Below are 24,184 nucleotides of genomic sequence, written 5' to 3' on the forward strand. Positions count from 1 at the left end.
ATTCCTGCTTGGAAAACTCCGTGGATGCTTTCCTCTTTCAAGTGGGGCATAATTACTTGACAATGAGGGGTTGAGTGATTCATAAATAGCACTACCTAGTTGTGTAATACACAGTCCACCACTGAGATAGATAGAGATAGATAGAGAGATAGATAAAAACTGGGAAGTGAGATGTCTTAGAAAGCTTAAAGTTGGGGTTAAAGCGGCTTCTCTGCTAAGTTAGTTTTTTTTTATCAAATGCATATCCACATGAATCAAACAGGAAGAAAAAAGATGAAAATAAAAAAAATAAAGTTTGTTTTGTTGAGGGCAGCAAACTTTCCACTCTCACCGGTAGCCATGTTATCGCTTGCTGTTTCGTGGGTGCTATGATGTTGCAAACACAAAAGCAAAGAAACTGAAACTAATACTCACAAAGGGGATTACTATGTGTTTTTGTAATTGAATGAGAATAGGGAACTTTGAGCAGCACCAACAAAAAAACCTTCACAAAAACTATTAACATATAAACAACTAAAAAAAATGATCATTTTCTTCTTTATTGGTCTCACAAAAAGAGCAATTATTTTCTTGAAAACCAAAACGTTCGTGTAACATTTCCTTGCAGTGGTGAACAGCATTAATGATTGATGATATTTGACAAACTGTCATCTTAACTTGCATACTTTTATTCTTTTGCGTAATACTGTGACATTGAATTGCTTTTGGAAGATGTGGGAAACAGTTTTCTAACAGACAAAGATCGTTTGAAAGTTTTGAATTAACCGATTGACCATCAAGTAACAGAGATGGAAGTTGAACTTGAATATTATGTACAAGGCTGGAGGACATTCAAATCAAAGGCTGAGGGACTGCTTTTATCACATTGTTATATTGTTTTCTATCATTTATTTTAAACACACTAGAAAGTTTCAAACTAGATAGAATAGAATAGAATGCCTTTATTGTGACTGTGCACATGTACAATTTACATCATACGCGTATACAATGAAATGAAAAAAAGCCACTCACTATTCAGTGCTAAAATGCATAAGAAAATAATTTCACAGAAATAATAGAATAATAAAATTATTTCACAAAAATGAAGAATACAATAATGTTTCCATTATCGTTCATAATGTGTAAAAACGACCAAATGCCATTATCAATGCAGTTTTTGTAAAATATTGATTTGCTCCTTCAAAAAATATACCAACAGTTCCATATGGGAGTGTTGTGTGTGCTACAGTTATGTTTGAATATGAGTTTCTAGTACAGTAACACCCGCTAATGATGAACTTTTGTCCATCCATTTTTTATGCCTTTCTCCAGGCAGCTGTTTGGTTCTCCAGTTGAAACCTCCAGAGAGCCTGTTTTCTTGGTTTCTAAGAAGTTGTGAAACAGTCCTGGCAGCAACATGAAAACACTCCTGGAATCCTGACAAAAGCTGTGTCTGATCAGTTGCTCCACGCCCACAGTCAGCTGCTCATTTGACTCGCAGCTTCCTCCTTTGAATGAAGGAGGTGACTGACTGAGGTTTTTAGGAAAAATGAAACTCTGTGCGGGGAGGAAGTTAGAAAGGACACTAACCCCACAGCGAACAGGACACACAGCCAACTGACAAGAGGTAAATATTTACTCTACATGCAGGTTTTTTAGATGAAAGCTCAACACAGCTTTCAGACGTTGGTAATTATTCAAACTGCAGTTTGGGGATTGTTCAGTCTGTCACGGGTGATAGATAAAGATCATGTCTTCCTGGTGTTGAGGTCAAAATCAGGCTGTAATTCAGTTGGTAACATGTTGGTGTTAAAAAAGTGTGCAGGTAAAATCTGAAAATGCAAGACTTTGATCTTTCAAGATTTTTTTTTAGACAAAAGATGTATTTCTATGTAAATCCTGTGCAAATCTAAAAAAAATTAAATAAAAAAAAAACTAATTAAAAATGTCTATTAAATTGTAAAACTGTGGCAAAAGTTCTAATTTGTCAGTCTAAACAGTAAGCAATATTATTTTTCATGATAACACAGCTATAGTTCCGACATTTTGGTGTGTATGTAAGGCATGTAAGCTACTTTTGAGACGACTATGTCTTGAAAAATCTCTCTCTCTCTCTCTCTCTCTCTCTCTCTCTCTCTCTCTCTCTCTCTATATCTTCTTCTTTCTCTTTCGGCTTTTCCCATCAGGGGTCGCCACAGCGAATCATCCTCTTCCACCTCACTCTATCATGAACATCTTCTACCCTAACGTTAGCCAACTTCATGTCCTCTGTTAAGACATCCATGTATCTCCTCTTTGGCCGTCCTCTTGCCCTCCTGCCAGGCAGCTCCATCTCCAACATCCTTCTACCAATATATCCACTATCCCTCCTCTGAACATGTCCAAACCATCTCAGTCTGGCTTCTCTGACTTTGTCGCTAACACAGGCAACATGAGCCGTCCCTCTGATGTACTCGTTCCTTATCCTGTCTAACCTGGTCACTCCTAAGGAGAACCTCAACATCTTCATCTCCGCTACCTCCATCTCAGCCTCTTGTCTCTGTCTCACTGCTACCGTCTCTAACCCATAGAGCAGAGCTGGTCTCACCACTGTCTTGTACACCTTTCCTTTGAGTCTTGCTGGCACTCTTCTGTCACACAACACTCCTGACACTTTCCTCCAACCGCTCCAACCTGCCTGCACTCGCCTCTTCACCTCTTTTCCACAATCCCCATCACACTGAACTGTTGACCCCAAGTACTTAAACTCCTGCACCTTCTTCACCTCAGTCCCCTGTAACCTAACGCTTCTACCTTGATCCCTCTCGTTCAGACACATGTATTCTGTCTTACTACGACTGACCTTCATGCCTCTTCTTTCCAGAGCAAACCTCCACCTCTCTAGCTGTTCCTCCACCTGCTCTCTACTCTCACTGCAAATTACGATGTCATCCGCAAACATCATTGTCCAGGGAGATTCCTGTCTTACCTCGTCTGTCAGCCTGTCCATCAGCATAGCAAACAAAAAGGACTCAAAGCTGATCCTTGGTGTAGTCCCATCTCCACCTTGAACTCCTCTGTCTGACCTACAGCACATCTCACCACCGTCATACTTCTCTCATACATGTCCTGAACTACTCTGACATACTTCTCTGCCACTCCAGACGACCTCATACAGTACCACAGCTCCTCCCTCGGCACCCTGTCATACGCCTTCTCTAAATCTACGAACACACAATGCAGCTCCTTCTGACCTTCTCTGTACTTTTCCATCAACATTCTCAAAGCAAAAATGGCATCAGTGGTGCTCTTACGGGGCATGAAACCATACTGCTGCTCACAGATCTCCACCTTCTTCCTAAGCCTGGCTTCCACTACTCTTTCCCACAGCTTCATTGTGTGGCTCATCAACTTTATTCCTCTATAGTTGCTGCAGTTTTGCGTGTCACCCTTGTTCTTAAAGATCGGGACCAGAACGCTTCTCCTCCATTCCTCAGGCATCTTCTCACTCTCTAAAATCCTATTGAACAACCTTGTTAGAAATTCCACTGCTGTCTCTCCTAGGCACTTCCATACCTCCACAGGTACGTCATCAGGACCAACGGCCTTTCCGCTCTTCATCCTTTTCAGAGCCTTCCTAACCTCATCCTTTCCAATCTCTGCTACTTCCTGCTCCACAACAACCACATCTTCCTCCCTTCTTTCCCTGTCATTTTCCTCGTTCATCAGCTCCTCAAAATACTCCTTCCATCTTTTCTGTACACTCTCCTGGGTTGTTAGCACCTTTCCATCTCTGTCCTTAATCACCCTTATCTGTTGCACGTCCTTCCCATCTCTGTCTCTCTGTCTGGCTAGCCTGTACAAGTCCTTCTCTCCTTCCTTTGTGTCTAACCTGTCATAAAGCTCATCGTAAGCTTTCTGTTTGGCCTTTGCCACCTCTCTCTTCACTCTACGCTGCGCTTCCTTGTACTCCTGTCTACCTTCCTCAGTCCTTTTTACATCCCACTTCCTTTTAGCCAACCTCTTCCTCTGGACGCAGTCCTGTATTTCCTCATTCCACCACCAAGTCTCTTTACCGTCTTTCCTCTTTCCAGATGACACACCTAGCACCTTCCTACCTGTTTCCCTGATAATCTCTGCTGTAGTTTCCCAGTCCTCTGGAAGCTCATCCTGACCACCCAGGACCTGCCTCAACTTCTGCCTAAATTCCTCACAAGTTTCTTCATTCTGTAGCTTCCACCACTTGGTCTTCTTTTCTGTTTTCCCTCTCTTCTTCTTCCTGACCTCCAGAGTCATCTTACACACCACCATGCGGTGCTGTCTGGCTACACTCTCTCCTACCACCACTTTGCAGTCATTAACCTCTCTCAAATGACCTCGTCTACATAGGATGTAGTCCACCTGAGTACTCCTACCTCCACTTCTGTATGTCACTCTATGTTTCTCTCTCTTCTGGAAGTAAGTGTTGACTACAGCCATTTCCATCCTCTTCGCAAAGTCCACCACCATCTGTCCCTCCAGATTCCTTTCCTTCACACCAAACCTGCCCATCACCTCCTCATCACCTCTGTTGCCCTCACCAACATGCCCATTAAAGTCTGCTCCAATAACAACTCTCTCTCCTCTGGGGATACTCTCTATGACCTCATCCAACTCACTCCAGAATCTCTCCTTCACTTCTAACTCACAGCCAACCTGTGGCGCATACCCACTGACTACATTCACCATCACCCCTTCAATTTCTAACTTTAGGCTCATCATCCTGTCTGAGACTCTTTTCACCTCTAGAACACTGTTTACAAACTCCCCCTTCAGGATCACTCCTACCCCGTTTCTCTTCCTATCAACACCATGATAGAACAGTTTGTATCCTCCTCCAATACTACGTGCCTTGCTGCCCTTCCACCTTGTCTCCTGCACACACAGTACATCTACCTTCCTTCTCTCCATCATGTCTGCCAGCTCTCTGCCTTTCCCTGTCATTGTGCCAACGTTAAGAGTCCCTATTCTCAAACCTATGTTCCTGCCTTTTCCCTTCTCTCTCTGGCCACGGACCCTTCTGCCTCCCCTCTTTCTTCGACCAACAGTAGTCAAATTTCCACCGACACCCTGTAGGTTAACAGCATCGGTGGCGGTCGTTGTTAACCCGGGCCTCGACCGATCCGGTATGTCTAAATCTTTCTCGTGGATGATTCGCATGGTTATTTTGGCAATTTTTACGCCGGATGCCCTTCCTGACGCAACCCTCTCTATTTATCCGGGCTTGGGACCGGCACAGAAGTTACTGGCTTGCAACCCCTGTGGCTAGATTCTCTCTCTCTCTCTCTCTCTATATATATATATATATATATATATATATATATATATATGTACCTGGGTAGCTCGGTTGGTAAGGTGCAGGACTGTCATGCAGGAAACCCGGGTTCGATTCCCAGAACAATTAATGGAACGGAACGAACAATTAATGGTAATGGAAATAATGGCAATGAAATGGGGCTATTACCATGGAAATGGGGCAATTACCATAACAATGACGGGCAATTAACATCACCCAGTGAGGGTCCTTGGGCAAGAGCCTTAACGCTAATTCCTACCTCACAACATGAGAGACAATTAACCACATGTCATGCCGGCTCAGACGTCGCCCGGCCAAACAAGCTCTGCGTCAGGTGCTGAGGGACCAGAGCACCCTGATGGAAAGTGGGCTTCTGGAACAAGATGGAAATGGACTAGAGGTTCTGTTAGAATGCTACTACTCAAGTAATTCCACCCAGAGGGGTTGCATTCCACATGCAGAGAATGTGGAATGGATGCTTCGAAACCCACAATCAAGGCTAACTGCCAAACAACTGGTAGCCCAGTGCTCTAACATACACAAACGGCAACTCCTATCACAACTTGAGATTGAAACGATACAATACAATGCCACGGGAGAGAGTCAAAGAGGAGGTTATACCACACTCCCACCCTGAGATTGGGTACACAGCCCCAACAACCACAATTACGCTGAGCAAGGCAGCAACTGACCTAAAAGGCAAGATCATGTTTACAATGAACACTAGGCAACCCCGACACCAGCTACAACGGTTAAGTGATGTACCGCCTGAAAGTCTACTGGAAACTGTGAATGAAGCATTGAGGGCAATTCCTACTACAATCATCACAGAAACCAATGAACTGGTTTACACTTCAGCAGCAGTGATCTTTGAGATGCTTGGCTACAAGAGCAACCATGGAAGAAAACAGTACCCACAATGGAAGCAACGGTTAGAGGCCAAAATCAAGGCAACTCGGAAGGATGTGAGTAAGCTGACAGAGGCTCAAAGAGACCAAATGAGAAAGCAAGTACCTAAGAGATACAGCCAGATGCCCATACCTGAAGCACTGGAAACTGCCAAACAAAGGCTTCTAGCCTTGAGCAGCCGCCTAAAGAGGTACACAAGAGACAATGAAGCCAGACGAATAAACAGGCTCTTCGCAACTCAACCTGCAAAACTGTACGCTCAGTGGCAGGGTCAAAACAGCCGAGCAGACCCACCAAGGCTAGAAACTGAACAGTACTGGAAAAGTATATGGGAGAAAGAGACAGCACATAACAGCAATGCCCATTGGCTGGTCTCTGAGAAAAGAACATAGCAACCTCCATGATCAGAATCCAGTAACCATCACAGTGGCAGACATCCAAGAAAGAGTCTCAGGTAGGAAGAACTGGACAGCACCGGGCCCTGACATGATACATGCCTACTGGCCAAAGAAACTCACCGCACTACATGAGCTCCTGGCAGCACAAATGAACCAGCTGCTAAGAGATGGGACTCACCCCGAATGGCTAACGGAAGGGCGAACGATCCTGATCCAGAAGGATCCTTCAAAGGGTGCAGTCCCATCCAACTACCGGCCAATAACCTGTCTCTCCACAACATGGAAGCTCATGTCAGGCATCATTGCAACCAAGATAAATAGGTACATGGATCAATTCATGAATAACACACAGAAGGTAGAGACTCCAGAGGAGCCAAACACCAACTCCTGGTCGACAGAACAGTCGCTCAAGACTGTAAGTCACGACACACCAACCTGTGCACAGCCTGGATTGATTCCAAGAGGGCCTGTGACTCAATGCCACACACATGGATCACTGAATGCTTGGAGCTGTACAACATCAACAGGACTCTAAGAGCTTTCATAGGAAACTCAATGAAGCTGTGGAAAACCACCCTTGAAGCCAATGGGAAGTCACTTGCACAAGTTTCCATCAAATGTGGGATCTACCAAGGTGATGCTCTGTCCCCACTGCTGTTCTGCATAGGTCTAAACCCCCTCAGCCAAATAATCAACAAGACTGGCTATGGATACTGACTCAGAAATGGGGCCAACTTCAGTCACCTACAGGGATGACATCAAGCTATATGCCAAGAGAGAACGTTACATTGACTCCCTGATCCACACCACCAGGATCTACAGTACTTACATTGGGATGTCATTCGGGCTCGAGAAATGCAGCCGGATGGTGACTAAGAGAGGCAAGGTAATCCACACAGGAGAGGTCTCACTCCCAGAAGGAACAATAGCAGACATTGAGGACAGTTACAAGTACCTTGGAATTCCGCAGGCAAATGGCAACCTGGAGCAGGCAACACAGAAAGCTGCAACAGCTAAATACCTCAAACGAGTAAGGCATGTCCTGAGAAGCCAGCTCAATGGCAAGAAACAAGACCTGGACAATAAACAGCTACGCACTGCCAGTTATCAGATATCCTGCAGGAATAATAAGATGGCCAAAGGAAGAGATACAGAGCACGGATGTTTAGACATGAAAGCTCCTCACCATGCATGGATGGTTCCATCCCAAATCCAGCATCCTGAAACTGTATGCTAGCCGCAAGGAAGGAGGCCGAGGACTAGTGAGCGTGGAAGCCACTATCCTGGATGAAACATCCAAGATGTATGAATACATCAAGCTCAATGCCCCAACTGACGGGATGCTCAGTGAATGTTTCAGGCTATGGCGAGCAGAGGCTACAGTGCTGGAGGACATATCCTTATGGGAGGACAAACCTCTGCATGGGATGTACCAACGGACCATAACTGAAGTGGCTGATATCAAGAAGTCCTACCAATGGCTAGAAAGGGCTGGACTACATGTCAGCACTGAAGCACTCATCCTGGCAGCTCAGGAACAAGCCCTGAGCACCAGAACCATAGAGGCTCAGATCTACCACACCAGACAAGACCCAAGGTGTAGGCTGTGCAAAGAGGTGCCTGAAACAATCCAGCACATAACTTCAGGGTGTAAGATGCTGGCAGGGAAAGCATACATGGAGCGCCACAATCAAGTGGCTGGAATAATATACAGGAACATGTGTGCAGAATATGGACTGGAAACCCCAAGGTCAAAATAGGTAGAGAATGAGAGGGCAAAGATCCTGTGGGACTTCCAGATCCAGACTGATAGAATGCTAATGGCGAACAACCAGACATTGTAGTGGTGGATAAAGAACAGAGGAAAGCCGTCGTGGTGGATGCGGCATTGCCATGCGATGGGAACATCAGGAAGAAGGAACATAACAAACTGAAAAAATCCCAGGGACTCAGAGAAGAACGAACGAAAGTAAAGGTGACAGTGGTGCCCGTGGTAATTAGAGCATTCAGGGCAGAAACCCCCAAGCTGGAGGAGTGGCTGCAACAGATACCTGGAAAGACCTCAGACTTCTCAGTCCAGAAAAGCGCAGTGCTAGGAACAGCTAAGATACTGCAGGACCCTCAAGCTCCCAGGCCTCTGGTAGAGGACCCAAGCTTGGGTGAGAAACCACCTGCGGAAGGGTGAGAGGGGCATTTTCTTTTTTTACAAAAAGAGTTTTCTTTATTTTCATGACTATGAAAATTGTAGAGTCATACTGAAGGCATCAAAACTATGAATTAACACATATGGAATCATATACAAAACAAAATAGTGATAAACAACTGAAAAGATGTCATATTCTAGGTTCTTCAAAGTAGCCACCTTTTGCTTTTGATTACTGCTTTGCACACTCTTGGCATTCTCTTGATGAGCTTCAAGAGGTAGTCACCTAAAATGGTCTTCCAACAGTCCTGAAGGAGTCCCAGAGATGCTTAAAACTTGTTGGCCCTTTTGCCTTCACTCTGCAGTCCAGCTCACCCCAAACCATCTCCATTGGGTTCAGGTCCGGTGACTGGAGGCCAGGTCATCTGGCGCATCACCCCATCACTCTCCTTCTTGGTCAAATAGCCCGTAAACTGCCTGGAGGTGTGTTTGGAGTCATTGTCCTGTTGAAAAATAGAAGATGGTCAAACTATACGCAAACGGGATGGAATAGCATGCCACTGCAAGACGCTGTGCTAGCCATGCTGGTTCAGTATGCCTTCAATTTTGAATAAATCCCCAACAGTGTCACCAGCAAAGCACCCCCACACCATCACACCTCCTCCTCCATGCTTCACGGTGGTAACTAGGAATGTAGAGTCCATCTGTTCACCTTTTCAGCGTCACACAAAGACACGGTGGTTGGAACCAAAAATCTCAAATTTGGACTCATCAGACCAAAGCACAGATTTCCATGGTCTGATGTCCATTCCTTGTGTTATTTAGCCCAAAAAAGTCTCTTCTGCTTGTTGCCTTTCTATAGCAGTAGTTTCCTAGCAGATATTCTACCATGAAGGTGTGATTCACACAGTCTCCTTTTAACAGTTGTTGTAGAGATGTGTCTGCTGCTTGAACTCTGCGTGCCATTGACCTGCTCTCTAATCTGAGCTGCTGTTATCCTGCGATTTCTGAGGCTGGTGACTCAGATGAATTTATCCTCCGCAGCAGGGGTGACTCTTGGTCTTCCTTTCCTGGGGCGGTCCACATGTGAGTCAGTTTCTTTGTAGGTCTTAATGTAGGCCTGGGCAAAAAATTGATTGAATGAATTATTTCGAATTTTTTGTTGCGGCAATTTAAAAAATAACTAAATCGAGTTTTTGTGTAATGGCGCATTTTTGGCTCCCCAGAGCTTCCGTAGTGCTAGTTTCACACGGCAGTATGGCAAGCGACAAACAACAAGATCATAGCACACACGAAACAGCAAGCGATAACATGGCTACCGGGGAGAGTGGGAAGTTTGTTCTCAAGAAAGGAATAAAATAATCTGTTGCTTGGAACTGGTATGGGTTTGCTGCGACAGACGTGGAGGAAAAGACGCCACCCTGCAACATTTGTGCAGGCTCTCACTCACTCTCGCGTAGGCACGCGCTTTTTCCTCACACGCAGCGCGCTGAGACACATACACATACTCATTCTACAACACCTATATAGTTAGTTACTTAGTTAGATAGTTAGTAGCTAGTTTTTAATGTTACTTGTTAATAAAGAATAGTGCGTTGTAATTAAAGCTGTAAAGCTTTGCCTATAGCCAAAGACATGGTACCCATATATATCGTGGAGAAGACAGGGTTAATTAATTTAATTAAAACCTTAGCCCCCCGATATGAGCTGTATTGTTAATCCTTTAGAAAATGGTGAAGGTGAATGTTTTTGTCTCCTTTTAGTCTAGACTACAAAGTGTGACTCAAAACACAGCCAGGACTTTAATTCCAAGAGTGTGTTTATTTATTTATTATTCATCCCAGAAATTGGGGTTACATTTGTCTTGCAATTGATTAAATACAGGCAAAATTTGCTTTAACTTGTCTGCCATTTGTACTTATTGCTTTTCTTAAGAAGGGGGGAAAAATCATAAATCAAAATAAAAAAATAAGATCTGAGATTTTATTTTTAGGCCATATCGCCCAACCCTAGCTTGATGATTTTTGTGACTGCACTTGGGGACAGTTTACAAGTTTTCCCATTTTTTTGAACTGACTGACCATTTTTCAAAGTAATGATGGCAACTGGTCTTTATGTACTTAGCAACTTTGTATGTGTATGTATACATCTGTTTTAATCTAGATAGATAAATTCCAGACATGTTGTATAAAATATCCCTGTACAATATGCTTAAAAATGCATCCTAACAATCTGACACGTATGAGACAAGAAAACTGTTTGGCTTCTACAACAAACATGTTTGGAGTTGAGAGGAGCTGATGAGAGTCTGATGGTTAGCATTTCAATTTGACACACATAAAGCGCAAAGCGAGGCAAATGAAAATGCATTACACCAATGGGGCGCTGTTTTGCAATGTCATTTGAATTTTGACACAAAAGCAGCATGGCGTTTTACAATGCAATAGATTTTAAGTCACTTTAAATAAATTTTAAGTAAACCATGTATTGAAATGACAATTTTTAATATTGACTTGTAAAAAGCAAAATATTGACTTGTGAATTGTAAATTATTTGAATTATTGAACAATTTAAAATGCAAACGATTTTGTTTTTATTTAATATTTTCTTTTCTTAATTGTCAGATTGAATTGTAAATATTGATATTGAACTCTAAATTGCAAAATGTTTTTTTTTTATATTCCAAGCCTGAATTGCATATTGAATTGTCAAATACAAAATGCATTTTTAAATTGCATAATCAAATTGCAAATTGCATTGTCAATTGAGAATAGCATATGACTTTCAATTATGACTCCCAAAAACTCCCATGTAATTTAGACTAAATATAGGCGTTCTGTTAGTTTTTTCACATCTCCATTTGAACAGTGGCATAGACCCCATATGTTGCAACTTTTTTTGTGTCATTTTTCATTCTGCTGTCTCTATTCTAATGAAAGCAGGTAATGTGTTGAACCATGTTCATACTATACAAGGTTATTATTTTAATAAATAAAATTGAATGAAATATGCATCTTGTTTGTGCAAAGCTAAAATGTTTGATTGGTCTCAAAATGTCCTTTAGTGCTTTATCTCAGCATCTTCAAGGCAAGGCAAGGCAAGGCAAGTTTATTTGTATAGCACAATTCGTACACAAAGTAATTCAAGGTGCTTCACAAAGCAGAAAAATGCATTAAAATCACAATACATCATAGAAATAATCAACATAAAATTTACTTTAAAAGAAAAGAAAAAAAAAATATTTAAAAATAAAGGAAGGAAAGAAAAGTGCAGATAGGACCTTTCAGTCATATACACGGCTAAACAGAAATGTTTTAAGTCTAGATTTGAACATGAACACAGAAGAGGCCTGTCTTACGCCTTCAGGGAGGCTGTTCCAGATTTTAGCTGCAGAATATTGAAACGCTGATTCCCCTTGTTTAGTTCTGACTCTGGGTATCAACAGGAGGCCGGCCCCTGAGGTCCTCAGAGTACGAGATGGTTCATATGGCACTAACATGTCAGAGATGTATTTTGGTGCGTGGCCATGGAGAGACTTGTACACAAGCAGAGCTGCTTTGAAGTCTATTCTTTGAGGTACAGGGAGCCAGTGCAAAGACCTGAGCACAGGACTAATGTGATCATACTTCCTGGTTTTGGTCAGGACTCGAGCAGCAGCATTCTGGATGTACTGAAGCTGTTTTACAGCTCGTTTGGAGAGGCCGGTGAGTAGGCCGTTACAGTAGTCTAACCTACTGGAGACAAATGCATGAATAAGTATCTCCAGGTCTGGCTTTGACACTATGTTTTTGATTTTGGCAATGTTTTTCAGGTGGTAAAATGCCGCTGATGTTACTGACTTGATATGGCTGCTAAAGTTCAGGTCTGAGTCCATGATTACCCCTAGATTTCTGACTTGATTTGAAGGTTTAAGAGACAGAGAATGAAGGTAGCTGCTGACAATTTCTCTTTGTTTCTGTGGGCCAAAAACAATAACTTCGGTCTTGTCTGAGTTTAGCTGGAGAAAGTTGTTCTGCATCCACGCACTGATCTGTTGGAGGCAGTGGCTGAGTGAATCCACCGGCCCATATTCACCTGTTGTCAGTGACACATAGATCTGAGTATCATCTGCATAGTTGTGATAAGATATGTTATTACTGCGTATTAACTGCCCTAGTGGCAGCATGTAGAGGTTGAACAGAAGGGGTCCCAGGATCGATCCCTGGGGCACACCACAATTCAAGCCCATGTAGTCTGAGACACAACTCCCAATTTCAACAAAATATTTCCTGTCTTCCAGATAAGACTTGAGCCAACTTAGGGCAGATCCAGAGATGCCAACCCAGTCTTGGAGTCTGTGCAAAAGGATCCCATGATCAACAGTATCAAAGGCAGCGCTCAGGTCTAGCAGGATTAAGACAGAGACTTTTCCATCATCAGTGTTCAGGCGGATGTCATTGGTTACCTTGATAAGAGCAGTTTCTGTGCTATGATGGGGTCTAAAACCTGACTGGAAAACAACAAACGAATTGTTTAATAAGAGAAAGTCAGTGAGCTGTTGGTAGACAACTTTTTCAAGGACTTTTCCTAAAAATGGCAGATTAGAGATAGGTCTGTAATTATTCAGTACAGTGGGATCAAGACCGCTCTTTTTCAGGAGGGGTTTAATGACTGCGGTTTTTAAGGCCTCTGGAAATATTCCAGATTGAAGAGATGTTAACTATTTGAGTAATTGATGGCAACACACTGTTCAAGACAGACTTTAGAAATCTAGTGGGTAACACATCAAGGCAGCATGTAGACGAGCTCAGACGGGTGATGGTCTCTTGGACAATTTGGTCAGTGACAGGTACAAAGTGAGTCAGCTTAGAGTGAGTAGGTGGCCGTTGGATAGTTTTATGTGTTGTGGAGTTGATGGCTTTTTTAATGCTCTGAACCTTGTCATTGAAAAATACAGCAAACTCATTACATTTGGGTGTACAAACCAGTTCTATTGGTAGCTGGGTTGGAGGGTTAGTTAATCTGTTAACTGTTGTGAACAGGATACGAGAGTTGCTGCTGCAACTTCCAATTATTTCAGAGAAGTACCTTTCCCTTGTTCTGCATAAGATCTGGTTGTAAGCGTACAACTCCGCCTTATATATTCCATAATAATCTTCACACACATGCATGTTCACAGGAAATGCTATTTTTAATTGTTTTCTTTTCCTGACCCACTAACTGAGTTCTGTTTTGGACCCTGTTTCATCCAAGCTTTTCCCTGTCACTGAGACTGCTTAAAAGACCCACACCATCAGCCCTCCACCACTGTGCCTGCCAGTGGATATTTTTTTAAACAGTCACTTTTCTGTAAAGGAAATAAACTATGAAATTCTTAAGTCAAAAGTACGCATGAGGCCTCTCAAGTTTAACACTCAAAAAAGACCTGAAATTATTGTATTAGCTGCTTGTTCAGTCGAGCTTTATGTTTCTTTAAAGCAGAAGAGGCTTTCAGCATAAACCTTTGCAGGAGTCTGACCTTTAAGGAAACAGAAATACCACATTTGATTTTTTCCCATTTCCGTTAAAAATGGAAATCCTGTTTCAGATGGTAAATATCTAGAAAAAACGTTTTTATTTCCCAGCTAGAAATTGCTGAATAACCTTCTTTTTAGCGTCTTGCTATTTCATTTAAATACATTGTGCTGCTGTATTATGCAAGATTTGTTTTTGTCAAATAGCTACTTAATGGAATGTCTTAATTGTTTTACTATGTAAAATGTGAAACATATTTGTGTCATTTTAAAGTATTTTCATGTTTGTTTTACTGACTTTTGAAAGCAGGTGATGATCAGGATGAGTCCAGCACATCAGCATGTGTGATTCATGTGTGCAATCTGCCATGCAGACAGGAGAGTCTTGTGTGTTTGAGGAGGAAGAGGAGGTGAGGCTCCGTTTGATAGCTGTGCTTTTTTCTGTAGTAATATGAGCCTCCAGGTGTGTCCCTGCTGCGGCTGGTCCAAAGTCACCTCCTATCGAGGCCTGAGGATCCACCAGGGCAAGATGGGATGCACTCCGAAAGGGATGAGGGTGATGGAACACCAGCAGCAGTACTTGTGTGAAAAGAAGATTCAGTGGAACTCAACACTGGATGTTGACTGCGTTGTCAAAATTGGTTAGTTAAAATGTGTGAAGATTTTTCAACAAGGAAAAAAAAATCAAAGCAGGGAACTGGTTTTGAAAACATGTTTTATATTTTGAACAGAAAGCCTAGATGTTCCTGACCCGAGCCTCCAGGTCTGTCACTGTGGGTGGACCAAAATAACCACCTATCAGGGGTTACTGATTCATCAGGGGAGGATGGGATGCACCTTGAAGGGAGCAATGATCCCAGAGAAAGAGAAATATGACTCCAGACATAACACAGAAGAGAAGGAACATCAGTGGAAACCTCTTCCAGAGGTACCTAAGGAGATCTAAAGTGGAAGACCTCAGGTTCTTATATTAGACATCAACAAAATAAAAAAATAATTTTTCTGGTATCTTGACAGATTTTTCCAGAAGGACTGAGGGGAAGCTGCAGAAAGAGCTCTGCTGCAGCAAAGATTGAATACTGTAGGTGTCATGTTAAATGTGAAACCACAAGTCTGTGCTGCAGCCCAAATGTGACTTTCTGCTCTTCTAACAGCTTCTCCAGAACCTCCACACTCAACCCAGAGAGAATACTCAGCTCGGTACCTGCAGCCCCCGCAGGCCCTCGCCCAGGTCAGGAAAAGCTCTTTTCATTTTTTAGAAATCATCAGAATTATCATTTCTAGAGAGAAGATTTGAATATGTGAGAATATTTGAAAAGGTGATGAATTTAAGGCCAAATCCGAATTCTTTCCTTACAGCATCTCCTTCAATCATATCATCAATAGTTGCTTGTCAGCTACGTTAGTGCGGAGCTGCTAGCACTCAGAAATACATAACATCGGTTTTATAACTTTATAAAGGTCATGTCAAAACAGGAAAAGCGCTTCTTCTCCACGGCACAGAGCGACACCGAACACACTAATGACGGAGGGCTCGGCATTCCTCTGCTGGGTTAGCCCTTATAAAACTCTACCCCTTCAAATGCCCTTACAGTTGGAGGGGTAGGGAGAAGCCGTAGGGGAAGAATTGATTCCGCCTAAGTGTCTGATTAATACGTCTGTAGTGATGAGGACTTTAATCAGGCCTGTTGTGCTGTATAGCAGTGGTCCCTAACCTCGGACCGCAGACCGATATCGATCCATGGGTTACTTGCAGTCTGTAGACCAAAAAAAAACACACGGTACCTTAGATAATATCCATTTTGTTTATTTTGGGATTCAGAAGGAATTTTTATTTTGGAATACTACCAGATTCTATCTTTGACCTACTCTTATCGCATATCAAGTCATTTATCTCAGTCACATGTCTTAAATCTATTCGCTACCTTCTTGAAGCGGCTTCACTGACCACTAAATTTAAACCCCAAAGCTAACAAAGTTTGTGAAAAAACAAGCTTCTTTGTAAAGTTTCTTTGGGAAGAAAAGAGCCATTGAGCAAATGGAGGAAGAGTCTTCAACTTCAAAGAAAAAGAAAATTGTTATTTATGGACCAAACCAGTAGTTGTCCTTATCGATTTATGGCGGCAGGTGTTGTTTCCACGACCACTTTGCATAATATGTGGAGACTTACTTATGTGTTATACTCACTTTTGAAAACCGGAAGCTTAAATAATTGAAGGCCAACTACAGCCTCATACAGACTGGTCTGTGAAAATATTGTCTGACATTAAATGTTCGTGGCCTAAAAAAAGTTGGAGAGCACTGCTGTGGAGAGCTAAGTCTGAGAACAAAGCTCAGTATAGGGTTTTACTCATTAATCACTCCCAACCCCCACCTATGACCATGAGCTTCTTCTCCTCATGGAGAGGAACCAGATGAGGAGATAAGACATTTTTACCACCATGAAGCACTACTGGCGTTTCTAAATGGGGGTACAGTAGACCCAGGAGAGAACACGTCAGCTGGTCTGGCTACACACCAGTGTCCTCCTAGAATGAAAAGAGTGGTTGATGGATGTATAGATAAATGGATGATGGAAGAATCTTTGGACAAATGGATGGTTTAAAGCTGAATAGATTGATGGATGGGAGGATGGATTACTGATGCTTTACAACTCTGTGTTCTGTCTGGTTTTGTTAGAAGGCAGTCAGTGAAGAAATGCAGATCCACCACAGAATAAAGAGGGAACCAGAATCACGTATGCTAAAAGTTCATTCAATATAAGTGAATTTGCTGGAATCCGCTTATGAAGATCTCCTTCCATTGCAGCTCCTGTCTGGAGAACTGCTGAACAAGCTCCTGAGCTTTTGCCCAAAAACACAGATCCGCCTGTGGTATGGCCCACGAATCCATATGTGGTGCAGCCCAAAATTAGAGATCAATTTGTGGACCAGCGGGAGACCAAAGATCCACCTATAGTCCAGTCCATGAACAAAAATCCACCTGTGGTTATGCCTATGAACAAAAATCCACCTATGGTCTGTCTCAAGACTATATATACACCTTTGGTATGCCCCATGAATCCACAGGTGGCCCTGCCCAAGAGCAGATGTCCACCTGTGGTCTTGTCCAAAAACAAAGATACATCTGTGCTCCTGCCCAAGACCACAGATCCACCTATAGTGTTATTCAAGAACTCAGATCCATCTGTAGCTTTGTCCAAGAACAGAGATCCATCCTTACAGGGGGAGTTCTGGTGGAACTCCAGAATGCTTTGTAGATAAAACAGTCGCTTAGAGAAGAAAAAGAGAACTGGAAACAAAAGTAAACATTGGAATCATTTCATTTTGATTTGCTTGTACAGAATCCTTTATGAAACATGAAATCTGTGAACAGTTTAAACGATTTTAAGTTTAAAAGTTGAGAACAGGCTGTAGGACAGCAGATTAAAGTACAGAATGTTTACCTGGAGTTCAGCATAAAAGAAGTGTAAAACCAAACCAAGCTTGATTTAAAAAATACTCTGGACTTTATCAAAATGTTAAAAAAAAAAAATCTAAAGAAAAATATTACCTGAGAGACTTAATCCCTCCTGTACTGAAGACATCAGTCTCCACCATGGGTTCTGGATGTGGATGATCGCAGAGAGCACACTGGTCAAGTATGTGATAACTCTCCAAGCAATGACAGACCAGATGATGACCATTTCCTGTTTGTTCTTTAATCTGGATTCGGATTTACAGACTTGCATATGTGTATTTCTGTTTGTGTGTGGTTCTAAAACAGAAAAAAGAAAACTAATAATACAATTATAATGAACCAAATCCAAAATAATAAGTCTTGATATAGTTAAACTCCCACAATCTGTCACACATCTAGGTGTGCCAAATTTGTTCTCTGCATTTGACCCATCCCCTGGGGGAGCAGTGATCTGCAGACACAGTCACGCTCAGGAACCATTTGTTGGATTAACCCACCAATCCAACCCCTTAATGCTCAGTGTCAAGCAGGGAGGCATTAGGTCCCTTTTTTTAAGTATTTGGTATGACTTGGCCTGGATTTGAACTCATGACATTCCAGTCACAGGGGAGACACTCTACCACAAGGCCACTGAGCTAATAACAACTTAGCCTGTTATATATGCACATTACAAACATTCCACAAACCTCTATAGCATTAATATTCAAAAATATTATACCCATAAAACGTATTATATTAACTGGAGGAAATAAATCAAAGAAACTTCTAACCAAAATTAGCTTAACTTGTTAAGTTAGCAGAAAATGTCCACACCAATAAACAAACATATTTTTCCCAAATATAAAGACAAAAAATGGGCTCACCGCTCTCATGGACGCACACTCAAGCTAATAAAACTGAACTGCACTGGAAACATCGCTATTTGCGCCTCTGTTTACAAATTATGATTCTATCAACTCAGAAAACAGCTGTGCCCTCTAGTGGCAAACTTTAGAACAACGCCTCAGTCCACTCTTCAGAACAACTACAGTGGGTCCTCGAACGCCCAACGACAACTAAGCTGCCTCTCATCATCGTTAAGTCCACCATTGAAAAGACTCCAACTCATCGCATGTAGTCTGGTTGACAGCCTACATTTTGCATGGAGGTGAAAACAAATATCTCTGGTTGGCACCAATAAGCCTCTTAAACACATTTAAGGTCCTTCCCATTCAGTGAGTTGATGTTCCAAGTCCAGATGGTTACAGTCTATCTCTGGGCTGTCGAGGCACCCACCCTTAACTACCTCCCAAATCTCACAACCCTGCTCCTCCTGGTCCTGGCCGGGTCCCGTTGGAGGAGACCGTGTCTGGCCCTTGTGGTCTTTCCTGGCACCAGACTAGGACACCAGGTGCTAAGCTGCAGACCACAACCCTCTGCTTATTCTCATGTCAGTCTGGGTGATGTAGAAGACATTAAGTTTAATGTTTCTACTGCCACTTGGCCTGGTGGGCACAATAAGAAGGTACATACTCAATAAAGCAGCAGATTCCACTCTTTTAAATAAAAAAACATTCATTAAAAGTTACAAAAGTTCAACAATAAAAAGTAGTCTGTAAAGTAGGTAACAGTAATTGGAATAGGTTCCAGCAACCTCATGACTAAAGGGATCAAGTTAAATGCAATACACTTACTGTAACACCCCCAAAACTTTGTTAAATCTTTCGAAGAAATGCTTTTCCTTCCACAGGCTCAACTTCAAAGCACCAAAGCAGAGTTGGAACAGAAGATTGCAATGAGAAGAGCAAAGGTGGATGAAGTTGATGCAGCTCTCAAAGTTTGCATGGTGAGCTGCAAAAGGGGGAAATAAGAAAACTCAACACAATGCAGCATTTACACACTGATAAAAAGAATGATTTGATGCTGTGCAGGGTTTAGAATCATTAATCAATAATTTGTTCATATATGGTCTTTTCTGTCAGTCCTGGGCAGCTTTTAATTTCTGTCAGGCATTGGCACATACATTTTGGATTATTTTCCCTTCTACAGGACCAGTTGGAGAACGAGTTGTGTGATGTGGAAGCCATCTACACAAGACTGTCTAAAATCCTGGAGACCGCCCAGGCAGCAATGTTGAAGCCACTGAAAGAACGGAGGCACCTGCTGAAAAAAGAAGCAAAGGAGTTAAAGGATGAGCTAGACTCAGAGATCAACAAACTCCAGGTTGCAGTCTCTGAACTGGAAAACATTTCAGCGCTTCATGATCACATCCTTTTCCTCCAGGTGATTTTTTTAGTCTTCTAGTCTCAATCAGTGTAACGATATTGAGTGTAGAATAACGCCCTTATCACCTGATTAGATGAACATTACACATGGCAAAGTTCCACAACATTTGATAGATTCTAAAGAACTGAAAATGGTCTTTTATTAAATTTGCTGCATTTCATATTTACTGAAATCAAAAGCTATTCCAATTAAAAACATCATAATAGGTCAGGTGACATTTGAACATATGTAGAACCACTAATTTTGGAGCAGCTTTACAATTCGTGCAGGGTTGCTGGAGCCAGCCCACATACTGTTAAGTGAAGGCGGGGTACACCCTGAATATGTTGCTTGTCTGTTGCAGGACCTCTTTTTGTTCTCCATCACATAATAATTTTTTCCTGCTGCTTTAGTGCTTTTCTGGTGCATATTGTTTCTCTTTGTTGTCCTTCTAATCTACCATCATTAGGCAGACCAAGCTGTGAGACAGCATGGTCAATTTCCAGTCCCTATTCACATCAGTAATTAACCTGCATCAAATGGTTCGTCTGCTCCTGCTTAGGATGACTTCCTTGTTGATGAATGATATGATGTAATTTGTTGTAGGACTGAATTTGACTGGTGGATTTTTAGATCTGTAATGCTGCCGGCTGTTTCCAGCAGTGGCGTGAGGCTGTTCCTCTGCTTCTGTTTGTCAGAGATACCCTTCACTCTCCAACCAGGATGACATGAAGGACTGGACGAAGGTGCAGCTCAACACATCGCTTTCCTTCGGCTCCTTGAGAAAAACCACAGAGGCGCTGATAGAAAAGTTTCAGCAGGAACTGGACCGACTGAGCTCCATTGGTGAGTTTGTAGAGGTCAAAAGTCATCAGTCAAAATGTTGACTCAAGTACTTAAACATATTTCTTTGCCTCACAGAGCTCAAGAGACTTTCAACATTAAGAGGTCAGTTATGCAAATAATTTAGGAAAAAATGTTCAGCATAGATTTTTCTGTAAATAATTTCTGAGTTTGGACTCAACAGAGGACGTAAAGCTGGATCCGAGCACCGCTCACAAACGTCTTGTTCTCTCTGAAGACGGGAAAGAAGTGTTAGACTCAGGAGAAGACCAGGAAATTTCTGATTCTCCCGGCAGGTTTGATCTGTTCGGCAGCGTTCTGGGGCTCAACGCCTTCTCCTCCGGCAGGTCGTACTGGGAGGTGGAGGTCGGCAACAAGACAGGGTGGGATCTGGGTGTGACAACAGGAGGTGCCAGCCGTAAAGGCAAACTCACGCTGAGTCCTGAAAAGGGGTACTGGGTTCTGGTTCATTATGAGGAGGAGAAGTATGCGGCCATGACGGCTGTGCCGCTTAGTCTGTTCCCGAAAGAAAAACCCACCAAAGTGGGTTTGTTTGTGGACTATGAGGAAGGCCTGCTCTCCTTCTATGATGTGAGAGCTCAGTCTCATATCTACTCCTTCACTGGGTGCTCTTTCAAAGAGGAGCTTTACCCGTATTTCAGTCCTCATGTGAGAGTGGAGGAGAAAAACAACCAACCTTTGATTATTTGCAGTTAAAACAATGTGAAAATGAAATGCACGTTGAATGGAAACATTGGTGCTCCATTTCTGTTGGTGAGGATGAGATTGAGTCAGATTGAGGTACATCCATGACCAGAACATCTTTCAGTAAAAAAGAGGCCTGGTTACGGCAGATATACTTTACATTACAGTGGGTCCTGGAAATATTCTGGTTACCTTTCACAGTCTCGCTGTTTTTCTATTTTTTACAGCAATTTTAAATGTTTTTTTTTCTCAAGGATGTATTGTGTTCTTCTTCATCCTGATTGGTTGTTGACAATCTACTGTGCAGAATGTGGTCAGTTTGCCAAATCTACGTAGTAATCTACTACGTGATCAATCACAATGAAATCTTTGTTTTTATTTTATAATACTGGCCTTATTTTTCTATGAAGGTTTAAACTTTCAGACTTTTAACAAAAGAGTAAAGTGTGAAAATGTTTGCGTCTGTCTGACAAAAGTGAATAAAGTTTGTAGTGAGGAGTTTTACTCTTTTGCTCAGTTGCTTAGATATAATGTTTGATGATTGCTTTAAAATTTACAAATAAACTCCTCACATGAACTCAGTTAGGCTAAATGTGCACTCTCAGGTTTGACAATGACTTGGTGAATGTGGTAGCAAAGAGGTGAAAGCATTTAACAAAAGAGTTTTATTCATCCCGTTTTTATTTTTTGAACAGAGCTAATTTCATGTTATTCTTAACCAATCAATTGATGTGAAGTTTGTGATGTTCTTGCAGGCTGGTTTAATGAAGTGTATTGGGAATAGATCAGGTTTTATTCCTGCTTACTATGTGTGGTGCTTTCCCTTAAAAATGTCACTTTTTTTGGTACATTTATTTTGATGAATAAACTTGTTTTCTTCCAAATAAAATCTGGGGGGTATTCCAGAAAGCAGGTTATGCTAGCTCCCACGATAAGTTTGAGGCTAAGGAAGTTTTCGGTTCCAGAAATGGAGATATGTTTCAGGGTAGGTCAAGTTACCATGGCAACTCATGCTCTGAACATAACCTGGTCGGGAGCAGGTTTAGTTGAAGCTTAGTTTGTTTACAGAGAGGTGAAGCAGCATGGCGTGTCCATTTGAAGATGATTTAGTGGATGAAGAAGCTCAGATAATACTTTTTCCACCATGAGAGGATGATAAGACCACATATGGATGTTGGAAAGATAAACTTTTTTACTTTGATCTAACTTAATTATTTGCTTCAGTTAAGATAAATCATTTTTTTGTTAGGTCACCTTAAAAATAACACGTAGTTTTGAGACAATTATTTTCCTTTCGTTCAAATTAATTCAATTAAGTAGGTGTAACTTTGGTGCTGCCGTTGGATCGGCACCGCAAGGGATTCTGGGATATCATTCCCTTTGCCTGTTTGGACGGATTTGGGTTTAAGTGTGGGTTTTTTACAAAATGTGTTTAGTCATTTAGCTGTTTTACTGTGTTTCACCGTGTTTTGCCGAGCTATTTTGTCCTACTATGCTTACGTCTCTGCACCATGAGTGAAAGTCAAGGAGAGGTTGATGAGTTTATATAACACCCCTACCACTTAAAGCTGATTGATAATGATGGAAAATTCTTTAATGAGTTTTTGCACTCCGTGCATTTTTTTCCCTTCTTTTTATTCTTATAAAAATGAGCATGTCTGCCGGCTCAAACTTAGACAAATGAAAGTTCAAGAAATACAAGTAATTAAGATGGAAAAAAGATTAATGGAGTAATGTGACATTTAGTTAGATAAATACGTAAATTTGAGTTGTATAAACAATTATTGAGTTTGAATAAATGTAACTAAATTACTTAAATTATTTTTCAGCCGTGTTACTTTTTTGATGGACTTATAATCTTTATCCGCCGTCATTAAAATCTCAGACTCCGTCTCACTTCCGTCTCAAGTGTCGCGCTTTCTTTTTTTTCTCCACGCGTTTCCATGGTGACTCCAGAAATCGGCGATCTATTGAGAATGTCTTTATGTACCGTGCGTTAACCCAGGGTTACCAAGTTGAGCGTAATTACGCCAACTCATATCTGGTCCTTTGGAACCGACATACCCAGAGTAAGCAAGTTCAGGCGGATTTCAGCCAGAGTTCAGGCTCAAAGTCAGGCTAGTTTAAACATGCTTCCTGGAATACCCCCCAGTTTTGTGTTCACCTCAAACACTGGATGTTTTAGTCCATAATGTTACATTTGAATTTTGAGAATTCTGGAAAACCTTTGCGGTTTTTTAATTAATAATTTTGCTTAAAGGTTTTTATATATATATATATATATATATATATATATATATATATATATATATATATATATATATATATATATATATATATATATATATATATATTTAAAAAAACTGGGAAGTGAGGTGTCTTTTAAAAAGCTTAAAGTTAAGGCCTAGCCCAAGAAAATTTTTTGGTGTAATTAGAGAAGAAAACAGCAAACAAACCAAATGTAGAAGAAAGTGATAACGCAATCTTTAAGAAAACAAAACCTGGCAGAATCTATGCTTACAGCCTGAAACAAACGTAGGACTTCAAAGTTCATCCTCAGGCAGGGTAAAAAAGGGGAAAAATCCAAACAGGGAGAGATTTTCTCCACCGAACAAGTTCTAAACAACAGGATCCCATTTATCCTGTCCTGATGTGAGCAGTCCCATAAATCAAAATCCCTCACGAACAACTCCTCAAA

General features: G+C 41.6%; 1 protein-coding gene across 2 annotated transcripts; it reads left to right on the plus strand.

Moving 5' to 3' along the window:
* Positions 1-1,346: 1,346 nt before the first annotated feature.
* LOC101164100 (E3 ubiquitin-protein ligase TRIM39-like) lies at positions 1,347-22,370 on the plus strand. Of its 2 annotated transcripts, XM_023966362.1 has the most exons (12): positions 1,347-1,606; positions 14,683-14,876; positions 14,967-15,163; positions 15,253-15,316; positions 15,390-15,466; positions 16,915-16,972; positions 17,044-17,108; positions 19,424-19,519; positions 19,723-19,956; positions 20,637-20,784; positions 20,860-20,886; positions 20,966-22,370. In XM_023966362.1, the coding sequence occupies exons 2-12, from the start codon at positions 14,687-14,689 to the stop codon at positions 21,496-21,498; spliced, it is 1,689 nt and encodes a 562-aa protein (XP_023822130.1). In that variant the 5' UTR covers positions 1,347-1,606; positions 14,683-14,686; the 3' UTR covers positions 21,499-22,370. The 2 variants fall into 2 exon arrangements, with proteins under 2 accessions (XP_023822130.1, XP_023822131.1); XM_023966363.1 differs by lacking the exons at positions 16,915-16,972; positions 17,044-17,108 and having other exon boundaries at positions 1,352-1,606.
* The last annotated feature ends 1,814 nt before the right edge of the window (positions 22,371-24,184 follow it).

Source organism: Oryzias latipes, chromosome 18 (genome assembly GCF_002234675.1).
Source record: "Oryzias latipes chromosome 18, ASM223467v1".
In the NCBI taxonomy this organism is placed as follows: Eukaryota; Metazoa; Chordata; class Actinopteri; order Beloniformes; family Adrianichthyidae; genus Oryzias; species Oryzias latipes.